The sequence below is a fragment of the Cucumis sativus genome, chromosome 7 (genome assembly GCF_000004075.3).
Source record: "Cucumis sativus cultivar 9930 chromosome 7, Cucumber_9930_V3, whole genome shotgun sequence".
Classification (NCBI taxonomy): domain Eukaryota; kingdom Viridiplantae; phylum Streptophyta; class Magnoliopsida; order Cucurbitales; family Cucurbitaceae; genus Cucumis; species Cucumis sativus.
In genome coordinates, this window is record NC_026661.2 from 5371517 (window position 1) to 5388954 (window position 17438).

Sequence of the window (17438 nt, forward strand, 5' to 3'; positions counted from 1 at the left end):
TATTTTTTCCTTGTAAAGAAAAGTGATGCAAGGTATTTATATCTTCTACCCTTAAATACTAGTTAAATCTCTAGTTAAGGAAGAAGCTAAAAAAACTTATAACTAACAAAGATTATTTCATTTAGAAAAATGATAAACTATTTTAGGTAGTTAAGATTTTCACAATTAAAAATTTATTTACATATTATATATAATTTTCAAAATTGTTACTGTTATATAGCTAATTAGAAATTAGCATTAAGGGAACTATTATGGAAACACTTACAAAAATGAAATGTATTAATGTTAGAGCAATTAGTAAATTGAAAAGAATAAAAAGATTTGGAGGTTGCAATGTAATCAGTGACGTTGGGAAGTTGAGGAAGGTCCAATGAAGGCCGCAGTTTGATACGTCGGTTGCCTTATCATCTTCTTTTTCTTTTTTGACTTTTCAAAACCCAATGTCTCTCTCATTGTTTCTTTCAAATTCTTTTGGATCCACAACAAAACAAATAATCATATACAACAAAAATTATAAAATATGTTTAAAAGATGAAAGGTCCATTGTAATTGATGTTGAAGCCTAGACTAAATTATTTTGTGTAATCGACAAATTAGAGCTTTAGAATATAGGGGTTGATCGAGTTTGTTTGGACTATAAAATGTAGGGAGACTATTTTTGTCAAACTATCCCCAAAACTCAAACAAGGTGTGAGTAAAGTGTTCAATCAAGAAATTCCCTCCATCAAACTCTCAACTAAGTGCCATGCATTAATAGTAAAAGAGACCAATCATTCATATCAATAAATAAAAAAAAGAGATCGCGCCAGGTAGGGGTCGAACCTACGACTTTCTGCTTAGGAAACAGACGCTCTATCCACTGAGCTACAGGCGCTTCCTTGATTAAGAGATTACATAGTTTTAATCTTATTGAAAAAGTATTTGATGTTCAATGTGCAACCACGAACGTGTCAGTTCTTCCTCAAGCTTCAACCAAAATCGCCATTTTCCCTCCCTCCATATCTGTCTCCTTTTTCCTTAACAAAAAGCTGCAACAAACCGAAAAGTAAACCCATCTTTTTCTGGTGGAGTAAAATTCCCCATCTCCACCACAAAAAGATTCCATGAAAAAATCCAAAAAAAACATTATGACACTTCTCAATCCCATCTTCTTCTTCCTTTTCTTCTTCCTCCTCCGATTCTCCATCGCTTCTCAACCCCTTCCTCGAGGTACCCTTTTCACCATTTTTTTTACTTCCTTCGATTTTCGTCCTCTAATCTCCCCTCAATATTTGCAGGGTATCTTCTCAATTGCGGTGCCACCGAATCTACCGCCAAGGTAACCGTCGGCAGCCTTCAGTACATCACCGACGAGGGATTTATCTCTGTTGGAAACACCACGAAGCTCCTTGATCCAAATCTGGTACCCATTCTCTCAACATTGCGTTATTTTCCTGACAAATCGGCTAGGAAATACTGCTACTCGATTCCGGTGGTTAAGGGAGGGAAATACATTGTGAGAACGACGTATTATTACGGTGGATACGACGGTGGGACAGTGCCGCCGGTTTTCGACCAGATTGTGGAAGGGACGAAATGGAGCATAGTGAACACGACGGACGATTACGCCAACGGGATGTCCTCGTATTACGAGGCTGTGGTGGTGGCGATGGGGAAAATGATGAGCGTTTGTTTGGCGAGGAACCAACATACGGATTCGAGTTCCAGCCCTTTCATTTCGGCTCTGGAGTTGGAGTATTTGGAGGACTCTGTTTATAATACCACGGATTTCAAGAACCATGCTCTGAGCTTGGTTGCTAGAACCAGCTTTGGACATGACGACGATGTCATTGGGTGGGTAATCTTCTTTGTTTGTTAGATTTTTTCTTTGACTGATTTTGTTCTTGCCTTGAAGATCCAGATTGGAATTTGTATGATTTTTAGTGGGTATTGTTTAGATAGAAATCATAGGAGTCCAAAACGTTGGAAGCAGTTTTAGCATTCCATCTTTTTTACAGAGTTTTTCCATGCAGAAGACCATCCAGTTGAGGTTTTTGTGTGTATAACCCATTTCAGAAGACGTAGAATGGCCAAATCCTGAAAAATGAATGAAAACTAACTTTCTGCTGACGTCACGAGCACTATCGCCTTAAGGGTGTTCCTTGCATTGTGATATAATTGAATCCCTGACATGATATTCATTCCACTCTAGATTTATTTTAAATCAACATTAGTCAAATTTATTAAAACGGACAATTCCGTAAGGGCTCCCACGCAATGGATTAGACATCACTATCAAGATGAAGGTATGCTCTGTGATATAAGCAGAAGGTTAGTTCTCATCAATTTTTTAAGACTAGGTGATACCCTATTAGTGCAATTGTTATTGGGTTGTTCAGACAAGAGTCTCCTTTTAGTTCTTATCTTTGGTCTTCTAATAAATTATTTAGTAGAAACTTGATGTAGATACTTCTTTTGTTCATTTATAGGATAAACGAATGTTTGAAGTCACATGCGGTTGGTTAGCAGATAGGTTTTCATATGAATTCAAGTTCTTGTTAAATAATTAGCAGAAAGATTGGAAGGACTAAACAATGTTTTTTTTTTTTTTTTTGCAAAGTTTAGCAATTAAATTATAATATTTGAAATCTTTCAATGTTTAGGGAATAAAATATGATCTAAACTTTTGTATTTTTGTATGCTTAAAGTTGTTTCTTTTCTTTACGTTGGATTGTGGAGGTTGTTTGTGCGTAGTTTTGATGAATGAACTTGAAAAATGGGATTCATCGTCACCTACAAACTTGTAATTTCGAGGAAAAATCTGTCGCTAAACTTTTGATCAACTTTTGGTACTTGAAATTTCAATGTGGAGTTAGCTTTCCAGATGATGCATTCAACCGGCAATGGCACCCGTTTGTTGATGAGAACCCATTGGTAACATGCCATGCCAACGTTACTTCTTCGACCTTTTGGAATCTCCCACCAGCAAAGGCTTTTAACACTGCCTTGACGACCAGCCGTGGGAAGTCACTCAAAGTTAACTGGCCTCCCTTCTCACTTCCAGCAGCCTACTACTACGTCTCTCTGTACTTTCAGGACAATCGGTCTCCGAGTCCATATAGCTGGAGGGTCTTTAGCGTTGCAGTAAATGGCAAGAATTTCTTTACGAACCTCAATGTCACTGCTAATGGCGTGTCTGTTTACAGTGCGAAATGGCCTCTATCTGGACAGACCCACCTAGAACTAATTCCTGCAGATGGCGTGCCTGTTGGGCCTGTGATTAATGCTGCTGAGATCCTTCAAGTTTTTCGTCTCAGTGGAAGGACATTAACAAGAGATGGTAATTTTCTTCTGCATAATCGTATCCTCCTTGTCAGGATTATATAACTTGAAAGAATCAACTTTGACTAGTGTATTCGGTTTCTTTTATTTACTTTTTTTGTAAAATATCAAACCTTCTCTCGAGTTGTTATTAATGCAAGAAAGCAGAAAAGAATCCATGTTTTTCTTTTTCTTCATTTGACAAAGCATCTGTTGTTTTCTTTGAATAATTTGGCAGTGATGGCAATGGAGGAGTTGGCACGAAGCTTCAACAACCCGCCTCATGATTGGAGTGGTGATCCTTGCTTGCCGAAGGATAATTCGTGGACCGGAGTCACTTGTTCCGATGGAAAACTTGCTCGAGTTGTCAATTTGTAAGTGTTCTCAAATCAAGAAGCTTCGTTTTATATATTTTTCGACTGAACTAAAAATATGATTGAACTTTTTCTTCTTATTGTGAAGGAACTTGACAAACTTTGGCTTATCTGGCGCACTTCCTTCAAGCATAAACAATTTAACTGCCCTCACTCATCTGTAAGTGAAAGTTTTTTCTTTATCAAACTTAGCTTAGCTATATGTGTCATCATACTTAAGAAAAAAAAAACTATTTCTTGTGGTTGCATTGGCATTTGCAGTTGGCTTGGTAGCAACAAACTCTCAGGCTTTATTCCAGAAATGGGTTCATTGAAGGAGTTACAAACACTGTACGTTTTGCAGTCGATACATCTCGTTTACTTATCTGGAACTCTCTTACCTGTTCTATAACTCTATTTCTTTTGCTGATTAAAGGCATCTGGAGAAAAACCAATTTGAAGGGCCAATTCCTCGTTCACTCTCGAAGCTTCCACATATCCGCGAAATGTGAGTTTCGACCACGATTTTGCACCTGGCATTCTTTTTTTTTTTTGTATATACACTATAACAACGCAAGTACATAAAAGAACTCAGCGTGCTATCTCCGATACTTATGATTGTTACACATACATGATCCTCAAACAGTTTAAACCTTAACTATCTCACTTCGGACTAGTTTTTAGCTTTCACCATGACCCTCAAACATCATCATCATCAGCATCATCATAATAAATAGCTCAAAATCATCGTTGAAACACTTTCTCGTTTTCAACGCCTAGGAAACGATATTCATAACCAAGAAACATTGGACTCCATATAATTTCAAGAGATGATCAAATGGTTTTAATTGATGACATTTATGTGTCTTACAGATTTCTCCAAAACAATGATCTGAAGTCAAAAGCTCTCGAAGTGCTGCAAAAGCGAGGCATACACGTCGAGTAAGAAAATGGATCTGAGTTCATCAAGTTTGGCTCCATTAGCAAATGCATCTCTATCAGCCTCTCTCTACTATTATTCTACACACTTACTAAACTAATGTTCTTCATCTTTTTTCTTTCTTTTTTTTGTTCTCTTTCCATTTTGTTGATGTCTAGGTTGTAGAATCAGAAATCTGTATGGCTATCTCAAAGGATGGAAGAGAATATATAAAGCTTAGAGTGTAACTTAAAAAGAAAAAAAGGGGCTTTGTAATTATCAGAATTTCTACAATAATTGTTGCAGAATTTACTGTATAGTATGAGAATCATATTATCATCTAATTGATTGATTGATCGATGGATCGATTGATTCCTAATTATTTACTTAATTGCTATTATGAAAGAAATTTATAGAAAGCATAAGAATCATATTGTTTCACATCCCCTTATGCTTTGTTTGGTTAAGTTTTTTTGACAGATATAATGCTTGGAGTTTACAAGGAATAAAGCTTTCGAACTTTTTTTTTCAACCCAACAAACCAAAGCACTTTTAAGTTTCTCTTTTCTTTTAATATTTGCTTTTCTTGTTTTGATTATGATACATTTGTTAATTTGAAGTTTTAAACAATAGGTTCATTTCAAAAAAGGAAAAGGAAAACAAATTTGGTAGGGCATATGAAGGAGGATAATCACAAGAATGTTTTTATTCAAACATTCTTCAAAAAGATAGACTTTATTTCCAAAGATTCCCTTTTAGATCACTAAAAACACTCACTTTTACATATTCCTTCTCAACTTGCTTTTCTAAATTAAACTTACTTGTTTGTGGCGAGCTTTTACGCGCTCAAAATTTTGCTATTTATTCTTTACGTCATTTAAAAATTCGAATCAGTATTAGGTTTCAATACAAACACTATTTGAATCGTGAATTATGTTTACAAGAAAAATACCAACCTGGAAATATTTACAAACATATCAAAATTTCATTGACTTACTAATGATGGATAATAGTAATTTATTAGTGTCTTATAAACCGTAAAACTTTGTTATATTTCTAAATATTTTGATATATTTTATCATATTTGAAAAAAAAATTCTAATTATTAATCAGAAGTTTATAGTTGGATTTAACATTTTGAGCTCTTCATTACATTTCAACTCTCTAAAGAAGCTCAAATCCAATCCATTAGAGACTTATCAAATACATTGTTTTGTTATATAATAAAGAAAACAGAGAAAACTATAATTGTTGTAAAAAATAAGTGCTTCTAAATGATTAAAAGCAAACATATTGCAACCAATTTAATTGAATTATTCCTATAGATATCTCAACAAGTTGGAGCTTAGTACAACATCAATCCAACCACATAACCTTCTTCATTGAAGGTAGCCATTGAAATAGATACCTAACAGAGGATGAAGAATGGCACAGAAAAAGTAGAAATTTTGTAAAGAATCATATTCTTTTCTTTCTTCAACCTCTGTTTTTTTTAGGTCTCTCGCTTTTTACATATTCTCTTCTTCTCTGTGACTCTCCTTCACCCATAACCACAAGTTTTCAAAGAATCAAACTCTCTTTTTTCTCTCTCTCTCACTATTTAAACTCTTCAAATCCATCTTCCTTCATCTTCAATTTCATTGCCTATCTTCCACTGTTTCAATAAACAAAAAACAGAGCAACCTTGTTTTCACTACTCAACCACTGAAATTCCATCTGGGTTCCTCTAAATTTTGAAAACCAATCTTATTTTCATCCAAAAACACAAAAACAGTGCAACCCATCGTTAAAAAAAATGCCAATTAACCCGAATTTCCTTGAACTACAGTACAACGTCTCAAAGAAAAAGTTCCTCCGTGAACCTTCCCGGCTGTTCTCCTTCAAGGACCGGCAGAGCTCTGGCCTCCGGCGGGCACTGCAGCCGAGCTCGGAGGAGATAAAGCAGATCTTCAACAAGTTTGACACGAACAAAGACGGGAGGATCTCGAAGCATGAATACAGGGGAATTCTGAAGGCGTTGGGGAGAGGGAATTCGATGGAAGAAGTTCAGAAGATTTTTAGGGCGGTGGATTCCGACGGCGATGGGTATATAAATTTGAATGAGTTTATGGAGGTTCACCGGAGCGGCGGGGGAGTTCAGGCAAAAGAGGTGGAATTTGCCTTCAAGACGTTTGATTTGAATGGGGATCGGAAGATTAGTGCAGAGGAAGTGATGAGAGTGTTGAAGGGATTGGGGGAGAAGTGTAGCATTGAGGATTGCCGGCGAATGGTGAGGGCGGTGGATAGCGACGGCGACGGCATGGTGGACATTAATGAGTTTATGACCATGATGACGCGCTCTGCTAAGTGAAAGCTTTCTTCTTCTTCTTCTTCTTCTTTCAATGCAAAGTAAAAGTGTTTGTGTAATATAAAGGCTTTGTGTTCATTGGAATTATAGCTTTCCATTCCATAACATTTCTAACTTTTTTTTTTACTCTAATTTAATTGATCCCTAGTTTACCAAACTTTAGACTCAAATCTAAAACAATTAAGTTTTAGTATTTTAATTAACTATCCACCACCAAATTAAATTTATAGATATCTTATTCCTACTATGGGCTAATTCATTATCAAATTAAATCACTAGATACAATAATAACATTCTTCAAGACAAGGAATGAGATACACGTTTGTTTTAGTATCAAACTAAATATAGCTTCATTAACATATAGTGCAATATTCAACCACTAGATATAAAATTAACAAATCATTCCAACCAAAGAATGCCATACAAGTTTGTTTAGCATTAAAATAAAACATAGAGTACATATTAGCGTCCAAAAAGTTTATTATATCACATACTCTCTAATTGTACCAAAGAAATTTTGTATTTATTTGCTTGTTATCAAATTTCTAATTTGTATATGGATTCCCCATAACGACCGACTAAAGAAACTAAGAAATTAATTTTAAAAAATAAGTATATAATTTTGAAAAAAGTCAACTCAACTTTTGTTAGAAACAAAGTTGTAGTCTATAATTATAACAAGATACGACGGAGGAGTGTAAGTAACAAAGTTAAAAGATGACACTGTAGTTCTTATAAGTTAGATACATTTCTACATTGAATCATGTTTAAGCTAACTTATATAATTTAAACTTAAAGCTACGTTTCAATGTGAGATCTCATCACCATCAACACTACTCACAAGAAAACACTTCCTTCAAATCCACTCAAATTGTAAACATTTATACAATCCCTAAACGTATGTCCACCGTTACAAAATTATCTCACGACCACCCAACCCATGATTATATAAGGAATCAACCACAACAGTAACAAATATAAAAGATTATTTTCCTAAATATGGGTGGTTTGCTAATGCTTAACAAATTCAAATTTTGAAATAACTAAACTCATAACAAAGCTAGGTTTGAAGATATTTCTTTGATGATAAATTATTCTTCACCCTTCGGAACCAAGATTCTTTTTTCCTTTTTTCCTTTTTGAAAGCTTTTATGAGTTGTAAGAGTTGAAAGCAAACCTATAATATCACAATTTTTTAAACAAGTCAAAATCCCTTGCTCGTATTCTATCCAATTTTCCAAAATAGAATAATGCTACAAGTCAAAAATGTATCGTTACCATTCGATTCTCATGAAAAAGTTCATTTGTAGCCTTCAAATAGGTCAATCAATATGATTTTTTAAAATGTATCTTTTCTTTCCAAATCTTTTAAGATTGTGTGTTTGATTCACAAGTTAAGAATGTCGTATAATTTTATAAAATAAAATATAATAAATGGCTCTACATACTTGTTTAAAAAGTTGGAGACAAAAAAAAAATTGCTTTGATAATTCATTAATCAATCACACATCATTTTAGAATTTTGGAGAAAAGATGTATTATATATATATATATATAACACAAGAAGTCAATAAAAAGATCTCATCTTACCACCTTTCATTTTTAAAATGAGTGAGCAGTGAAACACCAACGATATTCTAAAGATAACCGAAAAGTTTGAGATATGTACGAAAGTATTTATCATCTTTATAATTGTAAGAATCGAATCAAATCAAACACTAAAATTCTAAGATTCGAGATTAAAAGGACACATCAACCAAGGAAATAGAAAAGCATGCAAATGATTTGAAAATAGAGAAATTAATGTTTCTCAAAGAAGTCTCAAATATAGTTTTGGAAGCAATATCCACAAGACACCGATTATCACCTAATAAGACAGCAATTATCTCCAAAATGCTAACTCTCTTTCGTTTTTTTTGGTGGGTAGAGGTTGTACAATTGCTACTCAATGAAAGAAGAGAATCATAAAGGATGGGACATGTAATGTTTATAAAATGCAAGGGTGCTACCGCTCTCGTGCACGTCAGAACAGTAATAAGAAGAATAAAAAAAATGGATGCTAAGAAAAGGGGTTGTAGGCAATGTTATATCTTCTAAACAGAAGAGATGGATGAAAGTAACTACTATTCCTACCAACAAATCAAAGACACGTCCCTCTTGAAATGTCTGAACAAATCACCACAATTGGAACCAGAGAAATTTCAAGAAGGATTCAATGCCATTGAGACGTTTACTTTTTGCCAAAAGCTTACAACTCATGTTTGAGGAGAAGAAAACTAGCAGGAAAAGAAACACAAAAATATGATATACAAGGCAAATTGACTAAACATCAGGATAAGCAGACCATACATTATAAATAAATGGCTAGCTCAATTCCAATTGGTGCCTTGTTCCCGGGTTTGCATAAGGATTTTGATGGTTTAACACTTAACATCTAGCTGCTATTGAGAAGATAAACTCATCAGGTACATGTTGTGGGGGATGGAGTGAATGGTTTACCAGTAATCCCCACAAGAACATTTACCATCCTTAAAATGATGGAACCGTTTGTTGTCCCTTACAATTAACTCTCTCCCAACAATTCTAGACATGATTTTGATGGCGTTGTGACAGTCACCACAGATCCTTAGGTTCTTAATGATCCTCAGAGGTGTTCGTGCTGGAGTACTGATCAATCCGTATGCAATTGCCAATCGTTCACTATGATACAGCAATGCCTGCTCTTTGGCCTCCTGATCAATATCGTGAAGAACATATCTAGTATCCGGCACATACCCTTGTTCTTTCATTGCCTTCAAAGCCTTTAACTTTTCATCATCTTTGTAGAGAGTTGGATTTCTGAATTCAACAATCCTGTTCTTGCCATCAAGCATACTAATTGCAGACCGTTTTTTGGGAGGTGGCGTCGATATCTTATTAGAGACAGCTTTTGTCGGGTCCAGATCAACAATTAGCTCCTCTGCATAGTCCTCAAGATCAACATCTCCATGAATTCTAGCATAGTTCTTTAAAGTCTCCCATACCTCCACAGTAGGCTCCATCGGCAGTTTCTCAACATACTCGAAAGCCTCATGGATGTGCCCAGGTTCTCCAAGAATACCTAAAAGCCCCAAATAATGATTCGTGTCAGGAGTAATATGATAATCATTTTTCATTGACTCGAAGTACAGAAATCCTTCTTCCACAGCATTCGCACTAGCACAAGCTGACATAACATAAAGGAAAGTTTGTGAATTGGGTTGCAATCCTAGATTCTTCATGTTCTCAAATAACTCCAGACCCTCATCACCCAGTCCATTATCAGCATATCCTTTCATCATCAAATGCCAAGAATCAATACTTCTATCAGGCATATGATCGAACACTCTACGTGCATCACTCATGCTTCCACATCTTCCATACATTTCAAGCACTTCATTATTTAATTGCAGATCACTTCTACAACTTGACTGTAGAAAGTAATCATGAACTACCTTAGCATTGTCAAATGACTTGGATTTTCCACATAGTTCAAACAACAAATGGAAACAATCAACATCAGCTTTAACACCTTGTTTCAATAATTCAACAGCTTCTTTCAACTTCCCCTCTCCACAAAAACGCCGCAGTTCATCAATAGGAGATACAAGGGCATTTGGTGCTTGATTTTGAGTACCATCCCTTTGAATCCCAGCCTGATTATTCAACTGATTAGAATTCTCTGCTTGGGGGTTACGATGTTCCGGCCTTCCAAATTGTGGGTGTTCTTGATTTTGATTGTTCCATTGGTTAGGGCCTCTTTGTTGCTGATAATTGAAATTTGGAGGGTTCGGCTGCGAAGGATTTTGATATTGAGGGTAGCTTTGATTTGGCGGGTTCGACTGCGAAGGATTTTGATATTGAGGGTGGCTTTGATTTGGCGGGTTCGGCTGCGAAGGATTTTGATATTGAGGATATCTTTGATTTGGAGCGTTCGGCTGCGAAGGATTTTGATATTGAGAGTAGCTTTGATTTGGAGGGTTCGTCTGCGAAGGATTTTGATATTGAGGGTAGCTTTGATTTGGAGGGGGCTGCGAAGGATTTTGATATTGGGGGAAGCTTTGATTTGGAGGGGGCTGCGAAGGATTTTGATATTGAGAGCTTTGATTTGGGGGGTTCCACGAATTAGTTTTACCGACTTGAGAATAGCTCTGACCCTGCCGGGAAAATCCAGGATTGGGTTGAGGGCTCTGATGCTGACTCCGATAATTCAATTGATTGCCATGACTTCCCTGTTGAGCATAATCGCGATTCTGAAACTCCGAGAACGACTGGTGATTAAAATTTTCACTCGGAGGATTAACCTGGCTCGGCGAGCCCCACTGCGGCTGACGATATGAAGGGCTAGACGAAGAAGGTTGTTGCGGCGAAGAAGGAAAGTTAGAGAAATCGTTAGGAATTGCCGAGGTGCTTAGGGTTTTGATTAGTGTCTCCGTCTGGTTTCGAAAAGTGAAAGTGAAACAAGAAGAGAGAGGATACCGTACCTTGAAGGAGGAGACAATAATGGGGGTTCGAGCACGCCGGACAGCCATGAGAGACGCCATTTCTTGATGAGAAAAGGCCTAAACCCTAAGGAAAGGTTCAGAGAAACCTCAGTTACTGAAGGCTTGTGAAAGGAAGACGAAAATTTAGACAAAAGTATTTGGAAAATTGTACCAATAGCATAATTTAGAAAATAAATTTAAAATATAGCACTTGTAAAAATTATTTGCAAAACTAACCGTATTGAATAATCAATTAGTAATTTTTTTTAAAAATATGAAGTTTACCTTTAAGTGATAATAGAAATTGGGAAGAAACATTTCTAATTGGTGTTGGACATGGGCTCTTTAGTCTTTTAACCCATTCTTGTACTATATATAAATTATTTTATCATTCTGCTACATATTCTACATTTATCCAACTTATCCCAACTATTTATTTGAAGAAATTTACATTCTAGCTTGTGTGACCTTCGAATTTGATCCATTTTTTTAAAACAACATAGTTTTAGAGATATACATTTAATAGAAATAATTATTGGTACTTTTTCAACTAATAATAAAGTATAAATCGATAATTTTAGAAAATTGTCGATATAACAAAATATTTGTGTGGATGATTTCTACCATAATCTAAATTTAATTATATATTATGTTTGTGTGTTGAGTTGAATCTACTACCATGCTAATTGATACCATTCTAACATTTTAAATAAAAAGTACCCTTATTCAAAATTTCAAGGATTTCATCCAATTTTTTTTATCCCCATGGTCTAAAAAAAATGACCAAAATTTGACCCTTATAAAAAAGTCTAAGAAATTCACATTTAACTAATAAGTGGTCTCATTTTGAAAAATATTGAACTTTTTTTCTCAAAAAAATTGACAGACTCAGTTTTTATTTTTTTGCTTCAAAACTAGTCTACAACGGTCTTTTTATTTGTTTTTGTCTTGAACTTCTCAAGCTCAATGATTGTGGCCTGATATGCATTGGGTTGTATAATTGACATGGTTTATGACATATGAAATTGAGCTAAGCGTCAAGATTTGTGCTCCTTAGTTGTCGATTACGATGACACCCAAAATGTTCGAAAAATGACATGTATTATAGCTTTTAAAAAAAAGACCAAATTTTGGCTGATATAAAGAAGTCTAAAAAATTAACATCTAGCTAGAACGTGGTCTTATTTTGAAAAATGTTCAAGTTTTTTCTGAAAAGATATATTAGTGATGTCACAGACTCAATTTGTAATTTTGCTTCAAAACCATTATTTTAATTAATTTATTTTGTCTTTCACCTGATTAATTCAATGACTCTCGATCATAAGTATAGAATCTTATCTTTTGCATGGTTTATGACTCATGAAATTGAGCTTAAGGTCGAGATTGATACTCCTTAGTAGTGAGTGGAGTAAAGTAACACTCAAAATGTTCGAAAAATAGCCTATGCCATTCATTTTGGATGGTCAATGTATCTGTCCAAGGTTATAAAAATAGCAAATGATGAGCCTTTTATCTTCTTCAGAGCACTAAATATATATTATATATATTTTGAAGTGATTTTGATAGTATTAAAATTAATTTGGAAGGATTGAAACAACTTTAGAGTGATTTTGAAAATGAAAAAAAGATTAAAAGAAAATTAATTTCAACTATTTCAAAAACCCATTTTTTTTAATTGAATTAACCAATTAAGCTATCTTCTGAAGAGCTGGCAAAAGATTGATGAAGTCATAATAGACAATTGTAATGAACGCTTAAGAGGGGTGAAAAGAAATACCTTTTTTGTTTGGCTAACCTGGAAATTTTTAGCATGATTTCCGTAAACTCTTGGCCATCCACAAAACAATAGAGAGAGGTTCCTCCAGATCATCAGAACTAGGGGGTCATGTCATTATCATCATATCTTGATGTTACACCTTACAATTACAACAATCCAAAGAGAGCGAAGGCTCCGCAAAATATCTTCGAACTCTAAATTTCAGCCTTGGATAAGGGATACTTCTAATAAACCTTCCGGCCAAGGAAAACATTGAATTACTTTTTCCCTAGCAGAGAAAAGGAACAGAATACAAGTGAATATGAGAAATGAAAAGTGGAAGCTAATTATAAATTAAAATTCAGTAATTGTTTGAGACTCTTTTCAGACATACGCAACCCAATTCAAAGCATTGAGAGATTGTTGTGATAATACTAAAAATTGAAGGTCTAAATGAAAAAAATATGAAACCTTTACTTGATGATCTAGTAATTCTTTTGCCACTATTTCCCAACTGGGGGACGTTGGAATCCGTGCCGGTATCTGATTTATCTTCAGATTTATTTGCCCTGCTTTTACCCCTTGATGATCTAGTACTTCTTTTACCACCTTTTCCCAACTGAAAGACATCTGAATTCTCATCGTTATCTCCTTTATCCTCGGAATTATTTGCCCTGGATTTGTGCCCTGATGATTTGCTGTTCTTTTTGCCACTGCTTTCCAATTGGGTGGCGTCAGAACCCTCTTTGGTATCTTCTTTGTCTGCGGAATTATATGTCCTGATGATATATACCTATGAATACAAGGCTAAGATCATTAGTAAAGATATTTTCAGAGGGATGTTAACTTATTGGGAACAAATAGTTTCAGCCATTGCTGAGATTCCAAGATAGGTTAAATAGTGAAATTAAGAGAGAGGAATCCCTATGTCGACCGTATCAGTAGTTCTAAGTCAATTACGCCATGCTTTCTTGAGGAAGGAAAATGTGAGTTGAATTATTACAAATACAAAAGCCTAAAAAATCTTTATGAATCGTCTTGAGTATCTCATTCCTGCCTCCCCAAACTACCAAAATGTACTTCCACTTGTCTTTAGGCGTTGCTCCTATTAATATAATTAGATTATTCTTAGGAGATATTATTCTTAGGAGATATTATTCTGGAGATATTATTTGATATTATTTCCTTAAGTGTATTTCTCTATGGTTATATATAGGCTTGTATCTCTATTAAGTAATTAATGAAATATAGATTGATTCCATAAAATCAACAGCTCCTAGCAACAAAAAGCTTTATATCAGTCTCTTATATGTTTTGAGGAAGCTAGTGTTCTTCAAGTCGTGCATCTAACTCTCTTCAATATGAATTACACTTTACGTAAGATACAAAATATTTATTTGTGTCCTCCCATCATAAGCATAGTTCAATGGTGTTAGACCTATGCTCAGGTTGCAGGTGGTTCAAATTTCTAAACCCACCCTGCACCTATACTTTTTGTATTTTTCATATATATGTGTACACCCTAAACCTAAACCACAATATATGTATATATATATATAGACCTATATATATTAGATTAACTGTGTGACCTATTAAACTTGAATCAAATGAAAAAAAGAAAATGGTTAGCCAATGCAGAAGCAGAATCTCTCGATCAAGCAACAAATTTTTCCCTACGTAATCACCTTGAATTCAGTTGGATTAGTTAACTGAAACACCAAAGCATCCCCATCTACTAACTGGTGATCAATGGAAAACCCTCTCCAACCACCACTAAGACCTGTTTTGTCGGCAAGGTATTTCGTTTGGAACTCATTTTCATCCTCGTCCACCAAAGTTAGAATTTCATCCTCACGGGGAAGATGTGTCTTGCAAAATTGAACTGGAAGACCCTATAAGATATGTATAAAGATAATATCAGTACATACACTAACCCAACTGTCAAAGTAGTTTATATTACCAATCAAAGCTGAAAATTTTCAGTAAAATGACATCATAAACTGACCAGCCAAAATCCCCCTGAAACATGTGATTGAAGCATTGGCTTCACAAAACTGGGGTACTCAGATTCCAGGCTTGATTGAAGGTCTCGTGCTCTGTCAATAGCATATTGCCTTTCTTCATCTGAAGCATAAATCCGATTCAACAAATCTCTCCTTTGATAACTTCTGTTAGTCCAATCATCATCATCCCTTTGTTAAAGTGAAAAGACAATAATCTAAAGTCAAAAGTAATTCGAAACAGATTTTTCTGCGCACCTTCTAATACCTGGAAGTGGTTCAATGGGCACCTGCAAACACCAATTTGATATGAACATTAAAAACTAAGCTTCCGAAGACAACAATCCACTAACACCAAATAGTACTTCATCTAAATGCTTAATTAAAAACTACATTTTTCTTCATCTTTAAATAAACGTCATTTCATTCGAAATGGCCAAGAGTTCAAGTCCTACCTCCTTATAGTTCATAGGGGGCTTGTCGGAAAAACGGCTAGACCTTCTCACAGAGAAGGACGAGGCATCGAGTGTTTGACGAGGACGCTTTAGCTGTTTCGTCTTCCATAACCCAAACGGAGAGAGAGAGTTTAAGCTTTAAATCCATTATCATGGTGGAAGGCATTGGTTTACGAAGAAGTTCAAAACAACAGAAACATACCGGAGAGGATTTAGGACTGGAAGATTTGAAAGCATCAGCAAGCTTGTTCAGATTAAGCTCTTCCATCCTCTTCTTATTCTCCTCCAACCTCTGGCGTCGGCATTCCTCATAAGTCAGGTTCGATTCCACCATTTTCCTAGAAACCAAAGAGTGAATACCTCAATGAGACCGTTGTAGGATTCGGTCGTTGAAGTGAATGAAGCTCGTTCAGCTCTCGATTCTCCGTTGAAGACAAAATTTGGACACCAATATTATAGTTGAGAGCTATGCAGTGGTAGTTTGATTTGAATTCAAAAGGCGCTCAGAGTGAAGACAAAAATGTAGTTGGGTCTGGACCTGGGCTTAATGGGCTTCACACATTGTTTTCTGAAGTCCATTTACTACCGGGCTTTGGAACTTATTTGAAAAGCCCGTGGGCTTGATTGGATGGAGGTATGTAATTAAGGAGATTATGCCTAATTAATTAATTAATCAAGTATATAACAATTTTTAAAATAAATGACAAATATAGCACCATATATCATATATCATAAGAGTTTATCAATCAGAATTTTATGAAGGACAGATTTTACAATATTTACAAATTTTAAAAATATTGCAATATACTTCATTATTATTACTAAAATGGTTAATCATTATAATTATCTAAGTAATTAGCATCTATAAAACTTAATAAATACGGTTTTTTTTTTTTGCCAAACATCAAGGATACCGCTTTAAATTTTTCATCCTCCAATTTTCCTTTCTCTTCGCCTTCTAACCTGTTTTCTTAAAACATCATTGTGCATGAAGCTCTCTAATCAAAATCTGTAAAGATGTGAAGCTCTCCACTGTCCATCAATTAGGGTTGGACTTGACAAATACATTAATTACTTACCTTGGTATGTGTTTTATTACAGTATATTTTGACAAATTTTAAATTTTTGTGAGACTTTAATTTATTTAAACATTGAGTTTGTAGTATAGACGGGTTGTTTTTTTCACTTATATTATTCATTTTTGAATTTTGTCATTTGTATAATTATTTCTTTTCTTTGCTTTTTATCTTGTTGCTCCCATAATTACATAAATTATGGAACCGAAAGAAGCTCACCATCTCATTAGGAAAAAACTAATAAATCTCTACACTTACAAATTTAGTATAAACCTAGAGGGGCTCGGGTCCCCTACAATAATAGATCTCTACATCTATTTTGCCTCTAATTAGGACCCTATTTCTATGGACTTTAGCATTTAAAAAAAAAATGTAAATATTTATACATTAACATTTATTTTAGTGGGGAGCTAATGCACACAATGTTCAACATCGACTAGAAAAGAATAAGATTTAGAACATATAATATGAAAAGGTCATCATATTTTTAAGACATATTCATAATTTGAATGTGAATTATAATACTATAATTAAGAGTAAAGTAATTTGAGAAAGTAGAAACAAGAGCATTGGTTGACAACAAAATGGGTGACATTATCACAAATCCCAATTCTTTATTTTTTATTCAAATCATTTGTGCTTTTCAACTCTCTCTCACTCCACATTTCCAAACAATTCTCTCATCATTTTAGGATTTATTTTATGTGGAAGTGTATTATTGCTTACCATA

At 34.7% G+C, this 17438-nt stretch overlaps 4 protein-coding genes and 1 non-coding gene across 6 annotated transcripts; 2 read left to right on the forward strand and 3 right to left on the reverse strand.

Annotated features, from left to right (window-relative positions):
* Positions 1 to 801: 801 nt before the first annotated feature.
* Positions 802 to 874, reverse strand: TRNAR-CCU. Its single transcript has one exon. It is a non-coding gene; the product is annotated as a tRNA-Arg (tRNA).
* Positions 875 to 981: 107 nt separating this feature from the next.
* Positions 982 to 4958, forward strand: LOC101206117 (probable LRR receptor-like serine/threonine-protein kinase At1g51810). Its single transcript, XM_004136935.3, has 9 exons — positions 982 to 1209; positions 1278 to 1833; positions 2856 to 3319; positions 3539 to 3674; positions 3763 to 3834; positions 3936 to 4004; positions 4090 to 4161; positions 4527 to 4595; positions 4752 to 4958. Exons 1-9 carry the CDS (start codon positions 1104 to 1106, stop codon positions 4756 to 4758), a joined length of 1551 nt encoding a protein of 516 aa, XP_004136983.1. The 5' UTR covers positions 982 to 1103; the 3' UTR covers positions 4759 to 4958.
* Positions 4959 to 6192: 1234 nt separating this feature from the next.
* On the forward strand, positions 6193 to 7045 carry LOC101219869 (calmodulin-like protein 30). Its single transcript, XM_004137066.3, has one exon. The coding sequence runs from the start codon at positions 6368 to 6370 to the stop codon at positions 6920 to 6922; it is 555 nt and encodes a 184-aa protein (XP_004137114.2). The 5' UTR covers positions 6193 to 6367; the 3' UTR covers positions 6923 to 7045.
* Positions 7046 to 8979: 1934 nt separating this feature from the next.
* Positions 8980 to 13335, reverse strand: LOC101220106 (pentatricopeptide repeat-containing protein At2g15690, mitochondrial). Its single transcript, XM_031888792.1, has 2 exons — positions 13199 to 13335; positions 8980 to 11506 (listed from the first exon to the last, which is right to left on the reverse strand). Exon 2 carries the CDS (start codon positions 11479 to 11481, stop codon positions 9415 to 9417), a length of 2067 nt encoding a protein of 688 aa, XP_031744652.1. The 5' UTR covers positions 11482 to 11506; positions 13199 to 13335; the 3' UTR covers positions 8980 to 9414.
* On the reverse strand, positions 13288 to 16092 carry LOC101206354 (B3 domain-containing protein At3g19184). Of its 2 annotated transcripts, none has more exons than XM_011660602.2 (7): positions 15835 to 16092; positions 15633 to 15734; positions 15436 to 15467; positions 15183 to 15345; positions 14863 to 15069; positions 13655 to 13970; positions 13288 to 13466 (listed from the first exon to the last, which is right to left on the reverse strand). In XM_011660602.2, the coding sequence occupies exons 1-7, from the start codon at positions 15964 to 15966 to the stop codon at positions 13456 to 13458; spliced, it is 963 nt and encodes a 320-aa protein (XP_011658904.1). In that variant the 5' UTR covers positions 15967 to 16092; the 3' UTR covers positions 13288 to 13455. The 2 variants fall into 2 exon arrangements, with proteins under 2 accessions (XP_011658904.1, XP_004136984.1); XM_004136936.3 differs by having other exon boundaries at positions 13649 to 13970; positions 15835 to 16091.
* Positions 16093 to 17438: the final 1346 nt, after the last annotated feature.